Source organism: Typopeltis vanoorti, chromosome 6, assembly GCF_054136105.1.
Source record: "Typopeltis vanoorti isolate ZY-2024b chromosome 6, IOZ_Tvanoo_1.0, whole genome shotgun sequence".
Taxonomy (NCBI): domain Eukaryota; kingdom Metazoa; phylum Arthropoda; class Arachnida; order Uropygi; family Thelyphonidae; genus Typopeltis; species Typopeltis vanoorti.
The window spans coordinates 53,044,068-53,067,165 of NC_143554.1; the positions used below are offsets into that span (position 1 = coordinate 53,044,068).

General features: G+C 36.7%; 1 protein-coding gene across 3 annotated transcripts in view; it reads right to left on the reverse strand.

The window, feature by feature from the left end:
- Nucleotides 1–6,323: 6,323 nt before the first annotated feature.
- The window catches only part of tn (tripartite motif containing protein thin), a 59,557-nt gene continuing 42,782 nt past the window's right edge, over nucleotides 6,324–23,098 (reverse strand). For all 3 annotated transcript variants that reach the window (XM_090394155.1, XM_090394156.1, XM_090394157.1), the window contains exons 2-6: nucleotides 20,910–22,981; nucleotides 18,881–20,252; nucleotides 13,199–13,480; nucleotides 11,213–11,648; nucleotides 6,324–9,238 (exon numbers count right to left, since the gene is read on the reverse strand). In XM_090394155.1, coding sequence (XP_090250281.1) covers nucleotides 11,217–11,648; nucleotides 13,199–13,480; nucleotides 18,881–20,252; nucleotides 20,910–22,849 — 4,026 coding nt within the window. In that variant the 5' untranslated portion in view covers nucleotides 22,850–22,981 and the 3' untranslated portion in view covers nucleotides 6,324–9,238; nucleotides 11,213–11,216. The remainder of the gene's footprint in view (nucleotides 9,239–11,212; nucleotides 11,649–13,198; nucleotides 13,481–18,880; nucleotides 20,253–20,909; nucleotides 22,982–23,098) is intronic.

The following is a 23,098-nucleotide window of genomic DNA, read 5'->3' on the forward strand; positions in this document are numbered from 1 at the left end:
TGGAAAGTGGATGACAGTTTCATGTAGAATAGGAAGTGAAGGCGTCCATACCAGTGAGAATTATTTTTGTAATTCGTGTGGAGATAAGAAGGGCGGGAGCACTAGTCACACCGTGACAGTGAAGAGTAGAATTTCCGGAGGTCATTCTTGTTGGACGTGGGTGGTTGGAGGAAAGGCATTCTGCGAGAGAGGAGACCTACATGATTGTGATCTGAGTTACCAAGAGAAGAGGTGAACTTTACGGCGTATGTGGAAGAAGAATGATTAAAAAAGAAGGTCAAGATTATTGGGAGAGTGAAGAAGATTATCAGGAATTCTGGTAGGTAGATTCACAATTTGCGTTAGGTCATTGCGTAATAAAAAAGATTTCTACATCTCATCCAGATCGGTTGGTGGTGTTGGAAAAGGGAAGCCAAATATCTGAATGTCTGAAATCTGGGTTTCTGCCACGATTAAGATGTCTGTTCTAGTCTGAATGACTTAAGCGGTGACCGTCATTAATGTTGGTGTTTATGCCACTTATGTGAGTAAAGTGGATGTGAAAGTTCAGTGAGTTTTTATTAGGGAGATTCTGGCATGATTTGTATGTGGTGATTGATCTGTTGTTTTTGTTGAGACTGTTTTTTTTTTTTTTTATGTGTGTGTGTGTGGAAGATGTGTTTTTCGCTGCGTCTCTGTCAATGTTTGTATGATTCAGTACAAGTTAATTTATGGTTAGATGGAATGAGTGGCGACAGGTAAGGAATACGCAGAGAAGCCTCCTCCTAACTTATTGACAGGTTCGGGCCTGTGCACTATCTGGCGATCTGCCTGCAACACAGTTTTTACTAATGTATCCTCGAAATGGAGTAAGTTTTGGATCTCTAAATATGTTTAACTTGCTCTTGGAGGGTACGCATACTTGAGGAGGGGGAAGACAGAAACTGGAATCTCTGGAGATCAAACATGGAATTCATCACTTCAAGCCTCCAATAAGCCAGGTTGGGCGACGAAGGTCATTTATTGCCTAATGGATTTAGTTTGCATTCCTTCCAACTAGGACTAGGAGCATCCTTTTGTAGCGGAAATACTCACTTGGTTCGGGGAAAAGGTGGGGTAGACACCACAGAGGGAGAGAGAGGTAAACATTGCACATTAGAGGTCTTGTAACAGATTTCTTTTTCTTTTTTTTTTTTTTTGCACATCATTACTACACCACATCTACTACAAATCGCACCATCGATTGGGATGAAGCCAACTAACTTATTTTCAAGTCAAACCAAGGAATCGACCTCAGTCATGCATTTAGATGGCTCCCTCAACAGAAGCCAGCGCCTTAGTTTAAATGACATCTGAAAGTCCTTAAGATTTTTAACATACTCGTACAGGAATTCAGCTTCTTCAACCATCACCAAGACTGTCCCAAGAGACAGTTGTCACGTGCCGCACATCACTGCTGTCTCCTTTGTTTTTGTTCTGACGGTTTTTTTTTTTTTTTTGTAGATAGTTTATTAGATTTGTAGTCCTCTCTTAATATAGAATTCTGAAGAAGCCGCTGATCCTTAGCGAGCGAAACTAGTCGGTGTTAATATCTTCATACATAATACTAATGATTATTAAATTCAGATATTTTATTAAACTTGTAATAATAAAATTTAATTTCGGACACTCGTAAGTGTATGTTGTTGTAATGTATCCAACTTCTGTAAGTCAAGTAGAATGGATTATACTTTTCTTTTTTTTTTAACTCGAATAGTTTTTCATGCTAATATATTAAATAACAGATTTGAGACTGCCAAAAGTTCCAATTTATTGGTCAGAATGCAGCTAGTTACATTCATCTTATGACCTTTGTTGCTGTCTTGTTAATAAGTATCAGGTATTTTTTAATTGAGTGAATTATCCATCTTGTTTTGTAGGGGAATTAGGAAAACTGTTTTTGAGAGGAAAGTCTCTCCGCTTTATTTTTTTATAAAGCTCAAAATGCAATGCAGCATCAGTAATTTTCCTGTTAATGGTAAAGTATCGTACAAAATCTCAAGATGTGAATGTTTTTATTTTTAAAGTAACACTGTTTCGCAGAGTATAACAAAATACCATCAGAAACACTGATATTTGTATAATCTTAGAAACTCAAGCAACACGTGTCCAAATCGCTCACACTTTCCACACAAGCAAAACTGAACTTTAAACTAATACGGTGATATATAATAAGAATACACCAATTTTGCGCAATTATTATGTCCAAATCGCTCACACTTTCCACACAAGCAAAACTGAACTTTAAACTAATACGGTGATATATAATAAGAATACACCAATTTTGCGCAATTATTATTTACCATTTCTTCAAAATTTCATCAAATCATCTATTGCTTTCATTGCTGTGGTTTGCTGGAGATTAAAATGCTCGCACAAGGTTCGTATTCAATTTGTGATAACCACACACCGTTTCCTGCCTTTCTCCTTTTGGTTCATACTCTGCTTAATTAATCAGATGCCAGAAATACTCAATACGATTAACAGCGAGAATTTTACATTCATATAAGTTTTTTAATATATTTTCTTTCTGTAGGTCTTTTTTACAGTCTTAAATGAACCAACGTATTCAATTATGGAAGGCAGTAAACCTTCCTTACAGGATCAGTTGCTCAGACATGTCGCTGACAAATCCCTTTACTCAAAATGGAATTCTTAACATCTGGAGAGAATCACTCAGTCTGCCATCTGGTGGTACCAAATTTCATTCGAGCCATTCATCCGAAAAATTTGCAGAATTCTACTTGGTATGCTGCTTTCTGTTTTAAAGCTGCAGGACATCCATGTTTTAGTCACTTTTTTTCTTGGGTGATAGCTTTTAAGGATACTATTTACTAACCAACGTCTTTCAGCAGTGCTACTGGTGACACTCTACCAACATTCCAGTGAACTTCAGTTCATTTGCTGCAGTCCTAAGATTTTGTAGCGATAAGCTCTTCAACTAGCGTCCTGCTGGTTGAAAAGAAGTGGAAGTAAGATGATAGCCGCAGCTATCATCTTACTTCCACTTCTCTTCATATCGTCTCACTGTCGTGATTGACTGTTGGAAGGGTTCATCTGTTTTCTTATTTGCATATATTTATTGTAGTTAAAAGCGAAATTTACACTTTTGTAGATGTTCTATTTTTTTATCACTATCTTGTGCACGCATACATACACAATACCCTGATTTATCTCTCTCTCGTCCTAAACGAAATTTTTGAAGTTATAAAATTAATTAATCGCATAGCATGCGCCCAAAATTTGATAATTTGAGTCTTGCCTTGATTTAATGATCAAGGATTTATATGTGCTTGTAGCACATAAGGCTTTTATGACATGCAGAATCTCGTCAGGCCTCTAGCAAGGGTCAAATGCAACCCTCAACGAAGAAATTATACAACTGGATTTCATATCTGTAGCTCCAGCTGAAACGTATATAGAAGATCACCGAAAGAACTACAGTGGTTTGGAGGGAGAGTTAGAGACCATTTATACATTTACCCTTTTCAAATTGAAGTGGAGGGCAGTGATCTATTTCAGCTGCATATTTTCTAGTACGACATTGCTTTCGTTATATATCTCTAAATACGAGTGTGGTCTGAAAAGTTCTCGGCCTCGACCATAGATGGCAAAACTATCAGCAAGATTTTTTTTTTCTAAGTTGTTACATATGTCATAAGCTTCCACGTGAAACTGCAAGTCATTCTATCAAGTAGTTTGTTTTATACAGCTGTCTGAAGCAAAAGTGTCTCCCTTGAAATGGATAAAATTGAGTATCGTGCGGTTATAAAATTCTTTGCAAAAGAAGGTTTAACGCCAAAAGAAATTCATTATTAGTTCATAAAAGTTAATGGGCACTCGTCTCCTTCGTTTTCGACAATTAAGAAATGGGCTGCCGAGTTTAAACGTGGCCGAACCAGCCTTCGGCCACGTTTAAAAGATGATCCACGCGAAGGATGACAAATGAAAATGCTTTGCACAAGATGGGTGCCGCGCTTGCTCACAGCAAATCAAAAACGCACTCGCATGAAAATCTCTGAACAGCGTGTTTTAACAAGAACAAAACTGATTTTTTTTGCCTCTATTACTATGGATGAGACTTGGATTCACCATTTCACACCGGAATCCAAATAGCGAACAGAAGCCGGTTGTTCAGCGCCAAAGAAAAAACAAAGTCGGTTCTACCAGCAGGAAAGGTCATGACATCGGTGGACTGGGATGCTAAAGGCATTTTATTATTATTACGGGCAACTCCAAGGAGTCCTTAGACTCCTTGGAGTTATTATTATTATTATTATTTGACACCTCCAGGGAGTCTAAAGACTCATCGAGGGAGAGTGTGCCAACAGCATCGAACGATTGGCCCCCTTCCAACTACTAACCATATTTAGGTTGACCATATTTCCTTGAGACAAAAACGGGACGGGATTTATGGAATATTTAGTATTCATGAAAAGGTAAGACGATAAACAAAGTTTTATTACATAAACATACTCAGCTTACCATTATTCTTCAGTGACAGACTCTATACAAAAAATTATGTTTACGTACAGGGGGGGGGGGGGAGACTGTATTTCACCATGAATCGTACCATGAATATTTTACATGATTATTGAAGTGATCTTACGCAGCAAATTTCGGTCTTTCAACACGTTAACATAAAACTCCTCACACTCCATGACACAATTTTGTCTTACAACTAACATACTCCTCATTGTCTTAACACTTAATTTATTTCTTCTTTGACCACATACTGTTCATAACAGAAAATATTCTCTCAACAGGTGCTGTACTTCCTGGAAGACAAAGAAAGTCTTAAAGTCTAGGTGTTTTTCGCTTGTTTAAGACAAAATCTATACCCATCAGATTCAGGAATGTGTTTCTTTATTCCATGTATCCAATTGCCTCGAAATTATAGATTTTATGAGGATCCACTGATCAAATACACGAGTTTCTTCTGTTTCTGTGCGTGTGACGAGCTCGTTCAGGCCGTCCTATATTTCTTTCCATTCAGCTTGTCCAGTTTAATAAATTTTAATACTTTCTGGAGATCGTCATTAAAACTGCAGTTTCGCCTCTTCGACATTGCAAGGATAGACTTAAAGCTTTAAAAAATAAGTCTTAAAACTTTAAAAATTATGAAATTTAAACCACCGGCATTAAATAACAAAGCCGCCGGTTAGCAAACAGGCAAAACAGACGCGCAAGTGTTGCCAACATGTAGTTTTTATTTTCTCTGAATAAATTGCTGCACAGATATCGATATTTAGTATCGAACAATGCGACTCCATGGTTATACAAATTACTGGTATCCATGATATTGATATACGATTATAGGTTAAATAATATTTTATGATTGACCAATATTAATGTATATTTATAGTTGCTATTAAAAACTGGACAAAATTGGCATTTTTATTAAAACGACGGGACGGCCAGGAAATATGGGAAAAAAAAAAAAAAAACGGTACGTATGGTCAGCCTGCCTAAACAGATTATCTTGAAATTATCTTGAAAAGGGTAAAACAATAACCAGGGAATTAACCAGACTAGACGAAAAAATTCATGAGAAAAGACCCGGTTGGCAGAAGAAAAAAATCATCTTTCATGAGGACAATGCACCTTCCCACAAAAGTGTTTTGGCAATGGGAAAAGTAAGGGATCTGCACTATGAATTGTTGGAACATCCACCCTATTCCCCAGATTTGGCTCCCTCTGACTTCTATCTCTTCCAAAAACAAACTCTTTCTCGCTGGTGAGCGTTTTTCTTCGAATCAAGAGGTGATTGCAGCTGTAGAGGATTTTGCAGATCTTTCTGAGAACCACTACAGGGATCGGATAATGGTGCTGGAGCATCGCTGGAATAAATGTCTTATGGGAGATTATGTTGAAAAATAAAAATAATTTTTAAATTATAAATTCATTTTTTGATTGTTAGGCAGAGAACTTTTCAGACCACCCTCGTGTTTATTGTGAAACTAATTGTTTGAGTTATTACTTACAGTATCTATCAGTTATTATTGGTTTTCATCATGAGGAATAAAAATTTACAGGAAATGACTACTATTGCACTGATTTTTTTTCTTTTTATTTTTGCATATATAGAGTTAAAATGCATGCTTCATCAATGATGACTCTATTTCGCCAGTTATTTTATTTGGCGAGAGATAATTACTTATATACAAAATCAAGGCTAGCATTTGGATAACTAATCTATCAAATAATACAGCGAAAAAAAAAAGACCTTAATAACTCATGAGATCTTTTTTGCACTGAGTTAATTAAATGTGTATTCCGGTGCACAACAGAGAGACAGACTCGACTTGGTTTAAGTAAACTTTATTTTATTGAACAACCACGATTAACAACAAAGACAACACTTCATTTTCAAAATGCACACAAAGTAACAGGTCATGACTATACACTATATTAAGCCCGATAATCGGTTCATTAGCTAACCTTACAAATACACGTCCCAGACGCTGGAAAGAAAAAACAATAAAGAAAATTGCGCGAGAGATGTTAAAAAATGGAAATGAATCACAACCAGATGTACGAATATCTCGTACACCTCGTGTGATTTTTCTTTTGGACAAGAAGACGCGAGATGGAGTACAAAGGAAGACAACGTTCAGTAGAAAAGTAATATGCTTATACAAAAGTAAATTTAACTAATAATTACAACACAACGTAGAGAAGAGGAAGACAGAATTCTAGTTTTTGCCGGATGTTGAAAGCTTTTAGTACTGATGATTGTCTAGAAGAGAGCTATCACAAGATCGACGACGGCCAACTTTAGGCTAGGTCATTATTGAGAGGCCATTTTTTGTGCAACCTTTACTAATATCTAACTGTTTTAAGTGTTTTAAAACTTCCTATCAATTATAATTAAGATTATGAAACTGTACTGGCATTATGGAAGCTCAATTGTCTCCAGGACACGTGCTTTGCCAGTTTGTACTATACCATTAAGAAAGTTCCAAGTGTTCTTCTCTCAGAGCAGTATTCGGAAAGTATTTGCAACAATTCTAGACCAGATATGCATGACTAGTGCAATTAAACCAATATCGTAAATTATATCCATGCGGATCTATTTCCTTCGCAATAGAAAATCAAAGAATCACATGCCGTTATTTGCATGATACCAAAATATTAAACATTCACTTTTCATTAAACTTCTCTTTCATCTGCTTATTATTGCATCATCGAATGAGAGAAATATACGAACAGAAAATATCGTTATTAAAATACTTCATGGTAGCAGCAGAATAAATGAACAAATACAAACTATTAACATAACAACCGAGTTTCATATTCCAAAATTTGTTTGGCAGATTTTTACTTAGCAAAAACTTCATGAGAAACAACCAGATGAGGGAAAAATTCACTTGAGATAAGGTTATAATATGTTGCAAAACACTGAACTCCACTAGTCGCGCGTTTCATTATATGGCTTTCGTGAAAAGTTAGAATTAAGCTACAATGAAATTAAATACTTTAATATTATTCTTTCGTCTTTCAGTAACCTATCTGTGGTCTGTTAAGTTGATATATTAATAGCAAGCAGAGAACAAGTTCAGGGGGGATTCTCTCCCCCCATACATAAATCGATCATATTTTGGCTTTCTCGAAAGACAGCATCTCGAATTCAACGATTATAAATACTAATAATTTATACCAGAAAATAAAAAAAAAAAAATTACAGAAACCAATTATGCAAACTAATATTGTGCAGCCTCTGCTTGGATCTCGCTACACTAAGTCAAATGCTACAGTATTAATTATATATATTTAAAAGGCAACGTTACATGTCGTGCTTAATTTTTACCTAGTACAAACGAGGTAAAAATTAAAGGAATTAACACTAACAAAGACTTTTTTTAAATAAATACTTCCCTTTCAAATATATATAAATTTTATTAGCTCAAATATCAACTCCATTCTTTCGTTTTTAAGAATTCGAAATTCAATTTAATGAAAGTTAATTTATGACCTATTAACGAACTAGCAATATTTGTTTTTTAAAGAAATTTTACTTAGATAATAAGCTAGAAAATCATCTAAAACACTGCGTTATCTCATATGTACGTATATATAGAATTCTGCGCATCTCTCTTAAGGAGATGTTATTAATCGTTTTTTTTTTTTAGAAGCTGACACTAGTCACTTATGTTTAGGCTATTATAGAGGAAGAAGTCGAGCAAAAATCGCCTTTCTAAAGAATTTCTCCAAAATAAAACAAAGCCAAAATGTTATTGAAAATATTAACAAGCCCGATTCTCAAAAATCTGAAAATCTCTTGCTATTCTCTTTTTCCAGCGTTCTGCTGAAATAGCTGCACGCTACTAACCGAAATCGGGGTCAAGAGAACTTTCGTTTCGTGCAGTGAAGGAGGGAGGAAAAGAGAGAGAGAGAGAGAAGCGTCTTAAATAAGCAAGTGCTGCTGCCAACGGTCTAAATACCTCAGTGTTAAAATAGCCTTCTCCATAACGCGCAGACAGGAGCTCTGCCACGTTGTAGTGGTGACCATGAACAAATATAGGATTGGAGTTTTCTAACCTGTCTCTTTCTGAGACTAGTAAAAAAAAAAAAAAGTCATAGACCGATGTCAAAAAACGGAATATCTGAAAGGTATCTGCATTATGATTTTTCCGTAAGGGCCGATGAAATTTCATAGTTTCTTGTGTTAACAAACTACATTAAAATATTCCTTTATTTTACATTTCAACAATAACTGAGCTAATGGATTATAATTCATCCGGCCGGGAAAAAAAAAAAAAAACATTTGTGCAGTAAAACTTTCTAGGAATGAAAAAATAGATACCATCAAAATCTTCTCTATATATATGTTCCCTTCAACAACAGCTCGAACCAGATATTTCAGGAACGCGTTACATATTACTAAAATTCTACTAGGATTTTAAGGTATGGTTGTGGTGGTAACTGGATTTTTATATATAAATATATATCTATATATTATAACCCCGGCAAAGAGACAAGGAGATAAATGGTGGGGTACTATAAAATGTCGTCCATTTACGAACTTTCTGATTTTTTACCAAAAATACAATTACATAAATATATATTTGTTGAAAAACCGAGACGCCCCGATGATCGTTTATACACAGAACTGCAGCACAGCGAAGTTAAGACGGGAACATTTGGAAATGACTTCTTCGTGGTCTGATATCGCCACTCGTATAAAACATAGTGACATAGGAAGATAATAACCTGGTTCCTGGAATTAAAAAATAAATAAACTTTGATTAATATGTACACTTATACATTAATTGTACATAAGATATATATACATAATATGTACACACATTAATGTATACATTTGTGTACCGTTTAAATTACATTACACTGAACTGATAATATTCTCAGAAATGTCACAGTGCTATTTAGCGAAAGGTGATTAAATCGTCTTGTGAAAAGTTACTTAGAATTAACAACTCTAAAAGATAAAAATATCGGTATACGTAGTCGGCCTAGTTGGCGAAGTGGACATACTCCTCTCCAATGAAGAGGAAGCAAGTTTAAATCCCGGCATGGATGTTTGTGATCGTCTTTAGGTGGGAATTGAATTTCATTTTCCCACATGAATGGATCCTGAAGGGGCTTGAACTGAAGTTCTCTGTTTGGTCTCTAAAGCGAGTTTCGGAATTATCTAAAATGTTTATATAATAAAATTATAAAACTAATAATAATAAATCCTTATTCCAGGCAAGGTATTAATGTACAATAGGTTTACTACAACATTTCCTGCGTGTGTGCGCGTGTGTAAGTGACTTAAAAATAGTAAATATATTATTGCACGTCTTCAGTCAAATTGTTCACACGCAGTATCAGCACAATGTAGTTTGATATAAATAATTAAAGGTTGGTTGATTGGTAGAGCCTCTGCTACTAATGGCTCGCAAAAAGTTAAGCAAGTTTGAGCGCGGTTAGTAGTTGGAAGGGGTTAATCGTTCGATGCTGTTGGCACACTCTCCCTCGATGAGTCTTTGGACTCCCTGGAGGTGTCACATAATAATAATAATATTATCGGACGTGCATTGTTCGAATGCAAGTAAACACATTTGTTTTATAGTAACTCTCCTCAAGTGATACTTTTCGATAAATTATTCGATCGTTGCAAAGTCACTCCACTGATCGCTTCCGATGATCTTTCTAAACTAATTCTCTTCAAGTGGTGTTCAGTATCTCTATTATCTCTCTCTGGGTCTTTGGATTTTTAAGAAAAATTAAGTAATCTCAGCATTAATTCCAGCCAACCAGAGTCCTAAAATATGCACGCAGTGGTGGGAAAAAATCTGATAGGCACTTTAAGCATTTTCTAAATGCTCATAGAAGCGGAAATCAATTTGAAAAATAATTTTCAGTATGTACGACATTCGACAATGAAACAGACGGCTTCACAGAAAGCATTCCGTCCTTTCATTTAAATTTATCACCAGGCAATGCATCATACTTATAATCATGTGTGTAATAATGTAAAAATTTCCGCAGAACTCTGCTAACTACAAATGTTATTTACTGATAACGGTTTCTATCTAAAATTTGAAATGTCACATGGTAGGAATCCCTATTTCACTTTCCACTTATTATAACATTTCATAAACTTTCTTCGCCCATAAAGTCTTCTCAGAATGAAAAGTCACCACAAGGTAGTTCTAGTAAGATTGTTGGCAGAACTTCTTTTTGCGTCATTTGTTGATTTTGGCACTGCTATCTAAGATGATTGCCAGAATATTTAGAAATAACTTTTCTTAGTATTTCCATTGTTCGCTTATTTTAGTACGTAAGCGGGTGTTAATTTCGAAATTCCGACATACATTTATTCTGATTAGAAGATGAAATGAAAACTCATAACTTTATAACCACTATATTTTAAGTCCCACATTTTCAAATAATAGTTTATGAAAATATGATGGCTTAAAACACTCGAAGTAAACCATTTATTTTATTTAAACTAATAGATTACTCAAATGCAACAAAGTAACATCAAAACTATCAATATGCCACAAGACTAAAGTATACATTTTGTATTAAGTAATATACACGAATCATTCACATGTAAATACGGAAAACCAGTAATCAGGCTTTAAAAGCATGCCAGATATAAATTAAAGAACTTTTTCAACTTCTCAATGTGTATTTCTTAAACTCTTTTACCCACATTATTCTCACATCCATTCTTTCAACTTACCTCATCAAAACACCTGAATACGATGATTTTCCCGGTCACAGACCAGAATGTTGCCATTGGACATGACTGCGATACCTTCCAGACCCTTAAATTCGCCTTCTCCAGGACCCCAAGAGCCAAAGGCCTTGAGAAATGTTCCGTCTGGGTGGAATATTTGGATGCGATTATTACCACTATCACCGACGATAATATAGCCTTGGTCATCTACAGCAACACCACGTGGAAACTTGAACTGACCATCATCAGAACCTTCGGTGCCAAAGGTGGAAAGGCTGCGGCCATTGACATCAAAAATTTGTATCCGATGGTTGTTACTGTCACTGACAATGACTCGGTTTGTACTGCTCACAGATATATAATGAGGGTGCTCTAGTTGACCTGGGCGAGTACCGATTGAACCAAACTTTCCGACGAAAGTACCGTCTGATTGGAATACCTAGAAAAAACAATAAGTTATTAAGAATTCTAATATTCATAGCTGTAAATCCCCATTTTATCCATCCCCCCTGCAATAAAGAGTATTATAGGTCCACTGACCTTTTGTGGAAGTGCACTCGGCTACGAAAACAGTCAGCACTTCAATATTAAAAATATACTAATCGCATTATTTGTTATACTGGAAAGATTATACTACATTCAACGAAATTATTAAATTAAAATTATTCCACTCAAACGGAATTATATACAACTGCTAATGACATAATCCATTTAAATGGTAATTCATACAAAAGAATGTAAGTAGTTCTTTGTCAGAATCGAAGTAATCCTTTTGGATTTACGACTTTCCTAGAAAATATAAACTAGGTTCCGTTCCACAGACCTACGTGACCTAGTTTCTTAATATAGTTGTGTATAGAACATAAATTAATAGAGCAGTAACTCTGTACATCAGCTTCAACTGTTATTAGTTCTTGGTGACGTCACAAAGATCATACGTCTGTCCGTGAACTGCTATTTCTCTTGGCACGCTAACCTCATCAGTAGATACAGGCGAAAATACTAACTGCTATAAAAGCCAGAATAGATTACAGCACACGGCCACAGAAAGGCCGCTTGAGCAATTTTGTAAAATTGCCGTTTTCCATGGAAGACACTGCAGAAAATTTAAAATTTATGAAATGGTAGTAATCTTGAATTCTTGCATTCACATACTGAAATTGTTTTCCTAGCAAAAAATTTCCATAGACATGTCTCGAAAGCTGGGTTCCGTTTAGTTCAGTTAATGATTTTGCAATTAAGCAACATTTTGTTTCCTGCTGGGCCGCATAGTCATTTATGTTATATGGAGCAATTCTGATTTTTGCCTGAAAACGATAAGTACATCATGCCAACTGACGTCATTAATGATACATTTATGACAAATCCACTATTCGGGCTTTCCAAATTATAGCAAATATTTCAGAAATGTAAATATTGTAAATATATAAGATAACAATAAAGTGCATTAATTCTTCGATACTGCAAATATTCCTTCTGGGTCAAAGATAATACCAAAAGAGATAAGTAGGGTTTATCTTCCTCTCCTTCATATCACGTTTTTTTATATATATATTTTAAATCTTTAAATATATATTATTCACAAACATATCGCAAGAATACCTATTTGCTCAGTGTTGAACCGGATAATCGTAATTTATAATTTTTTAGCCTACATACCCTAACAGTGCAAAATAAAACTAAAGTATACATAGCAATGAGTTAATAATTAATTAAATAATACAAAATATAAAATGACAAGTGTGTCTTTTACTTTAGCTATCCTGTATAACTGGGAGCATGTTTCCGCAGAAAGCGGGGAGATCGCATCAATATGCTATTCTCAGTATTAAGAGACTATAGAAAAATCTGGAGAAAACTTGACCTTTCTCCTGATTTTTCCATAGTCGGATTACTCTAATAGGTGCAGATGTTTTTAATAGTTTATACAATTAAAATTAAATTTCTATTAAATGCATATCCAAAATATCACTGAGCTCTATCCCTTACCTGAATGCGATGATTCTCCTTATCACAGACATATATGAAACCCAAGCTGTCAGTGGTAATACCCCAGGGATAACTGAATCTGCCATCTGTTCGACCTTCGCAACCAAAGGAGCGAAGAAATCTTCCCGATGGATCAAATACTTGGATGCGATGATTATAACGGTCGGATATAATAAACTGGCCAATTCGGTTGACTGCCACCCCGGCAAGGCAGTCAAATTCTCCTTCAGCACTGCCATAAGTACCAAAATCATGTTGGAATTTTCCATTGGAATCAAACACCTGAAATGATACAATTTTTTTCTCAGAACTTGTAGTTAGATAAACTTTAAAATATTTTATTTACGAAAAAGTCAGTAGATAAGAGCAGAACTAATTTAGTACAGTTTCTTTAGAAAATGTAATGTAATTAAAATATAATTATAACGTTTGCCTATTTTAATTTTATTTATGATTTAAAAAAAATAAATCCTCTAACGCCTTTAATTTCCCATAGGGAGTAAGAGGAACTCAGGCGAACTCTGGTAAATCGGTAGAGTACAGCACACTACTGCCATTATCTCCTACATCTGAAACCTCACTGATATTATTAAACTAATACGAGTCTCAGTGATATTGTTTAAATACTACTTTTGGAAAACAAATGGTTATCTTTGGATTCGGTAAAACCAAGAAATCATTAGAATATTCATCCGAAGTTAATTATCTTAAAAGACCTTACAGTTTGTGTTGGTAATCTGATGCTGGTAAGGAATAGCAAATTTATTTATTATATGTGAAGCTTTTTCTGTTCATCTATCTCAACTTTAATATTTTTGAAAACAATTTAAATAATTACTCTTAACAATACAGCAACGAGCAATTTGAAAAACTGCAAAAGAAATCGCACCTCTGAGCGTGAGAAAGTGACGAATTTTAAATTTTTTGGACTTATGCCATGATTTCAATAGATTATTTATATTTAATTCTAAGTTCTCTAAGACCAGAATTTTAGAACTAACATATAAAACATGATGTACAGAAAAAACAAACACAGAAACAAAAACTAAAATGATAACCAGTCCCATTTTTTTTTTTTCATTTCTATGATCGCTTCTTTAGTATTTTTTGTTTAGGTTTTAAATTTACTTCATTCGGCTTGTTAATGTATACTCATTCCGCTTCCATTCAAAACCTTACCAAATTTCCAATACTTCGTCTCTAAAACAGGGTTTCCTCAAATATCCAGGTCAAATTTCTTGTTTCGGATTTTAACAATGCTCTTCACATATTCCATTGAACTTATATTTTATTCATGAAAAAAAAAATGGCATCTAGGTTTCGAATTAGTGACGAACTGAAAATATCTACATGCAAATAAGTTTTGCCACTTTATCTATATTCTCACCTAAAATCGTTTTATCCGTTACATATGTTTCCAAGCTATTCTAGGACTCGGATTGGATGAATTTAATTCAACCTGGGATTTGGAATCATCACAAAAATATGTTGATTTTGTTCCAGATTTTGTTTCAATTAGACTATTTGCAAAAGTAAAAGGGTCAAAACGTGCTGAAATTATATATATTACAATACCTGTGCTTTAGCTGTATAGAATTGAATGAAATTTGGAATTTAGGATACATAAAGGAAGATGGTAGTCCACATCGGTATTGGCTGTAATAAAGGATTTTTTTTTTTTATTATCGAAATGATTCTTAATGATATAAATAATCAGTACGAATTATTGTACTGATTCGTACGGATTGATGGAATCTTTACAGAAATCTGGTAGTTATGATCTGTACTTTAATTTGTTGAGTGTAACAATTTTAGTTTCAGTCTGATCATTTGTAGTGGAAAAACTGGAGTAAAGAAGACTTGTCTAGAGCACGCAAGCCACAAATGGATTTGTCTCGTGTATGTGTGTGTTTGAACAAAAGTACCACTGCTGATAAAGTTCTCTGAATAACTCGTATTTATCACAAACATCCTGATAGTGGTCGAGAAACAATGGAAATACTAAAAATGAAAAATTCAACTAAAAAATGCAATTCATTGCAATTACCAAATATATTAAAGGCTAAGATCAGCATGACATAATGGGTAGGCTTCAGTGAAATACAGCTTCCATTAAATAAGTTCAAAACTACTTTCATGCAATATTTTTTTCACTTGCAATTCCGTTTTAACTTAGCAGAACTAACAGTATCACGAAACATTTCCAGGGTTGTCAGCAGTCGTTGTACTTGTAAGTTTATAAGCTGTAAACATATAATCTTGTTTTTCCTAATCACATGTCATCACAAATGATAATCGCAAAATGTTCTTGCGTACATTTATAAAATCTGGCTTGAATGGAATTTTATAAATTCCATTCAGCCAGAGTGCAGTTATTGAAATTCATAATTGCGTTTCACCGTTTTTATCCTTGCAATGATCCGATTTAAATAAAATCTGAAGTGATTCGATATATTTCTGTAAATATTCCAAACAGTGGCGCACTCTGGATTTAATCTGGGCGGGAGGGGACGAGTTGAGTAGACGATTTAAGAATACACACTACGCATTGCATTATGACCTATGACTGAGCATCTGCAGTGATCGCCATCGCCAATACATTATAAGTAGTATAGAAATATCGAACTCTAATTAGGAAAAGATTTTTGGAAAATTTTCTAGTGTTTATTTCGTTTTTCTTTTGGGGAGAATACCCCCTCTTGGGTGAGCCACTGATTCCAAATACCATCAAATTCACAGTCCAGGAATAACTGGTATACGGACGGACAAAACGAATTTATATACTGATGCATTTTGCGAAATGCTCCTAAAAATACGTTTTGTAGTAGTAATCTTTTATAGTGATAATTTTCTTTTTCACAACAATTGAACCCTGATTCGATTTTGCACGTCATCTATATAATTTTGTCTACTTTCACATTCAAATAATCCATCCGAAAAGACATAGTATACATTGTAATGATGACCGTAAATACCACGTTCATTAAATTCTAGAGAGAAATTATCATTTTCAATCCTTATGTCAGTAAAGGTGATTTAATACTAATATGAATAAATACACATTCGTGCTAGCACGCTTTTTTTTTATGCAATTCTTTGAAATGTCAGCGGAAGTTTCCGATTGTTCGATATTTCCGTTGTTTTTGTAAACTTTCATGGTGCCTGTGCAGGCAAATTGGCCATGAGAACACACGCAATTTACAGACAAAATATACTAGTTGAAGTGGTGGGCAGTAGACGGCATTGTATTGACGGTAGTGTCGTGTAGCTGGAGGATTAAATAAAGTAAGGTAAGCTGTAGTTGAGTAGTGTGCCGACCAACGATGAATCCCTGGACTCCTTGGGGGGGGGGGGGGGTGTCACATAATAATAATAATAAGCTTAACCTTAATTCAAACATCTTTAGCGATTTGTCTTACTACAAACAAGTTTCAAGTTATAGCGTGTTTATGCATGATTTAAAAAAAAAAAAATCATGCATTAAACACCGATAGTTTTTGACTTAAAAATTCTAGAGCACTTTTTTTTCTTTAATTTCGCCACTAAATTGAAATGGTTGGACTAATATTAATAGAGATTTTAAATACCAAATTTCATTAAATTCCATCCGGGAAAGTCAGAACTGATTATCGTCTGTTTTGCCAAATTGTACCAATATAAATGAACCTACACTTAAAATGACTCACGTAGAAATATTGAAATACCAACTGTTAGTTAGCTAGTGTTTGGGGATAAATATATATATATACTGCCATTAGGAGTAATGGGCATCATCTGCGGAAATGACAAGGCATATATCTCATTGATGTCTGAGGCATCACTGTTCATGCACTAAATACTCAAGTTTCTGTCTTGAAATAGATTTAGTAGTTCTGCATTTTTACAAGGTCTAGTGTATTCTGCAGAAACTACCACGTGCCCTACTTTGATCCTGTAATCTAAAATGGAAGCGACTTTATTTTAAAGTATAGGTATCAGTGGAGACCCTACGTCTGAGGAATCTAAATTTCATATTGCATAACTATAATTTTCATCAACTAGTTCGAAAACATTCCAATGATTGCAGTTTTCAGCAGAAGAAGCAGTGCTGTCCTTATACATACGCCACATAGTATTTTTTTCCCCAGCATTAATTATGAAATACGGCAATTCTGTTTTGATAGTGCATAATATTAAAATAAAAAATATATATATATATATTGGCGTGAATATAATTTTAAATTTGTGCGTGTATAGTTTTTTATATATAATTTTAAATTTGTGCGCTTCAATATTGTTGCGAAATGTATGACTGAAAAAAAAAAAGGTATTCCATTAACATTCTTAAGGAACTCGTTTCAATTCAGTTTGTTCAATTTTCAAAACGTGTCTGGAATTAGCAGTGACAATATTTTATTGAAATGATTTATTGTATATCAAACATGTAAGGAAATTATAGTATACAATCATAAAAACATGCGTTTCCTAATATTATCGCAACAATTGAACCTAGAGGTTTTGGAATGTAGACAATTTAATTTTGCCCAATTTCGCGGATTTTAACAGTGATCAAATTTCATTAAATCCCATCAAACCAAGAAGGAATTATTTTCATTTTTATGTCATTTTTACCGAAAGAAGGGGTGTAAAAACCTATTGAACATATTAGTACCGTGAGTGAACTATGGTTTTATTTATTTATTTTAACAATTTCGGAAACCTTGAAATTTTGCTAGCCGCTTCAGACCTTCAAATAAGAGGATTTCGAAATCATTTTTCCAATAAAAACTTGCGTTTTTATTGGAAAGTTTTTATTTTTCAAATTGTTTTGCCAATAAAAGTACTTTTTTCAACGCATCAATGTGAAACAGGTTCATAAAAGGAGATTTAATGCATAGTAACCTACCCATATGGCTAAAATATACATCACGTTTGGAATCTCCTGTTTCATACCTACCATACAGCACTTTATTATGCTTTATTATATTGGGGATAGTTTTTTGTCAACAATTTTCAATTGTTGACAAAAAACTATCCCCAATTTTTCATTCCATCGATAGGTTTTTAGTTTTTAAATTCTTAAGTACTAATAATTTAAAAAAAAAACATTTACACAGAATACTGCAAAAACTAATTAAGAAAAGAAAACTGTAAAATTTATCATCATTTCTTTATTTATTAAGCAGATGATAACATTATATTAATTTTAAAAATAACTCTAATGACCTTTTCGAAAACTCCTCATGCGTAATGTAAACCACGCGCATATTCAGCAAATGTTACCCTCACACCACTTCAAATCTTGATGCTGATGTTCTCGTTTTGTGAGCGTGTTCTAAACAACTGCTCTAATCCGTCGTAGATATTTCAACGTGCAATATAACATGCTAACATTATTGCTGCCATCCTCGCACATTCTGGTTATCGGCATCTATGATGATCGTTGCGTTCTCAAATGAAAACCGAATGCAGGATTAACCCACCCTTGTGCTTACCCCCTCGCTTTGCTGAGTTTTATGTGATTTAAATATTAGACTTATTATCATAAGCGGTTTAGGTCAACTTTTTTTAAAGCAAATATTTCCTTTCTTACACATTATTCCCAAAAAAGTGTCCTATTTCTATCTTGTTTCCCATTTAAAGATTCCACAACGATTTAAATATTTATGAGATCAGACCAATACATTACTAAAAGGGACTCACCTGTACTCGGTGATTGCTGCTGTCTGCGACAACAATGGAATTATCTGGTCCCACAGCAACTCCGCGTGGCCACGTAAAATTGCCGGGTTCGGTCCCTCTCGTGCCAATTTTCATACTCATCCTCCTCTTTTGCATATAGAGACTTCTTGGAGAAGCAAAACTGTAACTATCGTATCTGGACAAAAGAGAACTTGGACTGCGTCTGGTGGAGGCTTCGTCATCTGAACTTTCACTTCCACTCCTTGAATACAGAGCATGGGAACTGCGACTTCTTACTACTTGCTTACCTCCATTTCCGTATTTATTTTTGAGATACTTAGCCCACGTGTTACTGCTGTTCGTTTTGGATTTATCTTCTGGACTCTCGTCGCGGGCTTTCAATGCGTGGTGGCTCCGACTTCGCGCTAAAGCACTCTCAGAAGGCCGTTCAAATCTATTACGGTAAGCTGGACTCAGAGGTCTTTCTGCTTCCTCTTCTTCCCCGCTTTCTTCTCTCAGCCCAACATCGTGAGAACTCTTGCTTCGAGATATCCAGCTACGACGCTTGCTGTCGCCGTGGGAATCTCTTCGATATTTATTTTTGTCCTCAGGGGGGCTATCGTCTTTGTTGTTACCTAGCACGGCCGTGCTCCGGCTACGCGCCAGGTAGCGACTATAAGCAGACGAATTATCTTCAGGATCTTCGTCAAGCGAAGCTTTTCGACGTTCGGTAGCCAAAGATCCGTAGCGGCTGTTGTATTTGTCCTTCATGTCCTTGTCATCCCATCGACTACGAAAGTTGTTACGCGTTTCATCCTTCCCACGGTCGTAGCAGTTCTGTTGAGGGAGAGGCGGAGTGGAGTCTTTCTGGAAATCTCGACTGTTTCGACGTGCTTGTGCACTGCGCGACAAAAGAGCACTAATAGCCGAAGAGGTGTCACTGTCTTTGTTGGGAGGAGTCCGTTCTTCTGCAGCTTCACTCTCTTCACTGCTGGTTGTTTCTTCAGTTTCACTTTCGGTTTCACTGTCCTCAGGTTCTCGCTGTTGCTGCTGTTGAGGTTCAACTGATTCTTCTTCCTCCTCATCGTCGTCGTCATCATCGTCATCTTCATCCTCTTCGTCGTCGTCGTCGTCATCGTCATCATCGTCGTCGTCATCTTCCTCTTCATCATCATCGTCGGGATGTTCGGTGTGCGTCTCGGGGTCGGCAACTCGTTGCTGGCGCATCAAACGACTGTAGAAGGAGGACTGGGTGGGTTGGGAATCCTCTGCATTCCTCTCATCATCCTTCTTGTCCAGCGATCCGACTTTAGCCATGGAAATGGACCGGGGCTCCTCGCGTCGCTCATCCTTCTCTAGTGATAGGCTCTTCCCCATCGTCGGGCGAGTAGACCTGAAAGTAGTTGAGCTCGCTTGAGAAGAATTATCTAAATAAATATCAGAATCATCATCACAATTGCTGCTTCTACAAGTACTATAATAACTGTCAGAACTAGAAGAATCATTACTTGGATCCAGGCCGCTCACAGGGACTGGAATACTTCGTCGGAAAAACGGAGACTGGCGAGATGGACTTCTGCTTCCACTGTAGTCATCAGGGCTGTCGGGGGAGTGCAGGTTCAGCGAGCTGCTGGATGGAGTTCGGGAGAAGTTGGCAGTACGATAGCGGAAGTAGTTCGGCCTCTCCTGACCCACATAGTCCTCTATGCTAATCCGGCGGCCCAGCACGCCTGGACTCGGACTCCGGGTCAGACTGGAACGGTCTGAAAGCTCATCGGTTTTGTAAGATCTATTAATTTCAGCGATGGGACTTCGTCTACCGATTAACGAATTAGAAAGGGGACGGTCATACCTGATATCGCTTAAATGCCGCACGTAGGGCCGCCGTGCAGAGGATGTGGTAATCGGGGAGGTTTCTCGAGCTACACCGCTAGGGCTTCTTTGAATCCCATTCACATCATGGCTCGGGGTGACCTCGCACGCCCCCAACTGCTGCCTAGGACTTGGAGTGGATTCTTTTTCTACTCTCACATCTTCACGTGATACTTGCCTGGTTAGCTGACGTGGAGAATCTGGTCGTCGAGATGACTCCGACTGCTCTGCCTCGGTGGGTACTGGACTCCTCCTCCTCCTGTTCCTAGAAGGTGCTTCTGGACTCTCCTCCTGCATGGACCCCTGTCGGGATACTGTCTCGGTTTCTGGGCTTCTAGAGCTTTGACGTTGTAGTCTTGATTCAGAAGTTGTTTTTGTGGTAATGTCTTCGTCTTTTTGCAGAGCGGCAACTCGACGTGCTAAAGGTCGTGTTGGAGTTTCTGGAACTGTCGACAAAGGGGTGTGCAGTGGGGCTGATGCAGGTGGTGAAGGACACCGATTCGTTGGAAGAGGTTGCTCTTTGTTTTGCTTTTTTTGCTTATCAATTTCATCTTCGCTTATTTGCCGGGAGGGTGGTCTCCGCGGAGGAGGTTGAGGGGGGGTTGGAGTTGATTGTGGCTCTTGAGACTTGCGCTCTTTCTCTTTTTCTAGATGCTTTTGTTTGGCGGTGTTCTGATGTAAGCGTTCCATGACGTAAGCCGAATCTATGAGGCGCACCACACCACTTAAAGGCCCTTTTGGTGCTCCTTCAGCCTCGAGAACTCGCTCGCGGTGCGCCTGTTGAGGAGGTTCCTCGAATCTTACAGTTCTTGTGTGTCCAACTTCTTCAGTTTCTTCAGAAACATCACGGAAGTACCTAGGTCTGTAGTTCATGTCACCATCTGAGTCACGCCAACGAGAACTGCTTAATCCGTCATCTCTCAGGAAGCGACTGCTTCGAGTAGTTTCTCGTTCACCGTAATCATAATCTCTAGTTGACGTTCTGTCGCTGTATCGACGGTAGCCGCTTTCTCCGAACTCTCGTCTTCCACGACTGAAAAGCTGAGAACCGACACCATCACGTCCGTCTCGCTCGGAATCGCTAGCGTGGCCACTAAAGCGCTGAGAACCTTCGACTGACGATCTTTCCTGTCGCCTTTGAAACTGAGCAGCTAGACGGTGATCACTTTGACTTCTCATCAGCGCATTCGAGGAAGGCGGCATTAATGTCTGCGTCGAAGGTACAGCGGGAGCGTTTATCTTTAATTCCCCGAATTCCACCAAGGTTCGATGAAGGACGTCTGGATCCGCTCTAGGCTGAAATTTCACACGTCTTGCAAAATCCGATGTATCAGAATCAAAATTCCTAAGAAACTCTAAGGTTTTTAGAAATATTTCCTTGTATTCTACAAGTTCGGTGTCCGTCCACTCAACATCATCGTTTATGTATTTGTCTACTAGTTCGCAGTTGCTGGTGATGTTGGACACTTCAGATTCAAGATCTTCTTTTAGTTTGGTTACCGTCCGAAGTTCGGTCTGCACGTACACCTCAAGGTCGTGCTTTAGTTTACCCTCCGTATCTTTTAAATCTTTGGTGTACCTACGAACTAGCTCTTCTATTTCGTCTCTTACTTGAGTACAGTTGTGCTGCAGCTTTTCGGAGTTTTTCTGGGTTTGGGTGAGTGAATCCGATAAGCGATGAAGTCCACGACGTACCTGATTATTAATACGATTAATTTCTCGTCTTAGAATATCTACATGAGCTTCTTTACAGTCTTGACAGATCTTCTTATCACAGTGGGAACATTTTTCCAAGTAGGATTTCTCGCTGCATACGTTGCATCTTTCCATCATGGATGGGGGCGGCTCGGGCTCCTCTCCCGTGATGTCGCGGTGTAGCTCCAGAAACCTCATTAGCGTTACATTGGTAGGGAAAGCTTGGACTCCCTGATATGGGATACGATGTTCTGCACGACATTCGGGACACTTTATTTGTCTTCGGGCATAATCTATTAATCCCTCTAGGCAGGGGTCCATACAGAATGTGTGTTGGCATGGCAACAATTTAGGATTTCTATAGCGATCCAGGCAAATAGCACAAGTAAGAAGCTGGTCCAGCTGACTCCAGGCAGAAGCCATGTTAGTGATTTTGGGGTTCCACTCTAGAGTATTATTAATTTAGGTTTAGTTTTGGAAATATCCATTTGCATCTGAAGGTTAGAGATGTTACAATGGCTCCAGGGCTCAGGGAATTCATCTTTTAAAATTCACCTGAAAAATAATAAGCGCTTCTAAGAATGATGACAAGTAATATATTTAAATTTCAGTTAGTTATATTTATCAAAATGCAATTAAAATTTGCCACACGAAAACAAATAAATCCTATGT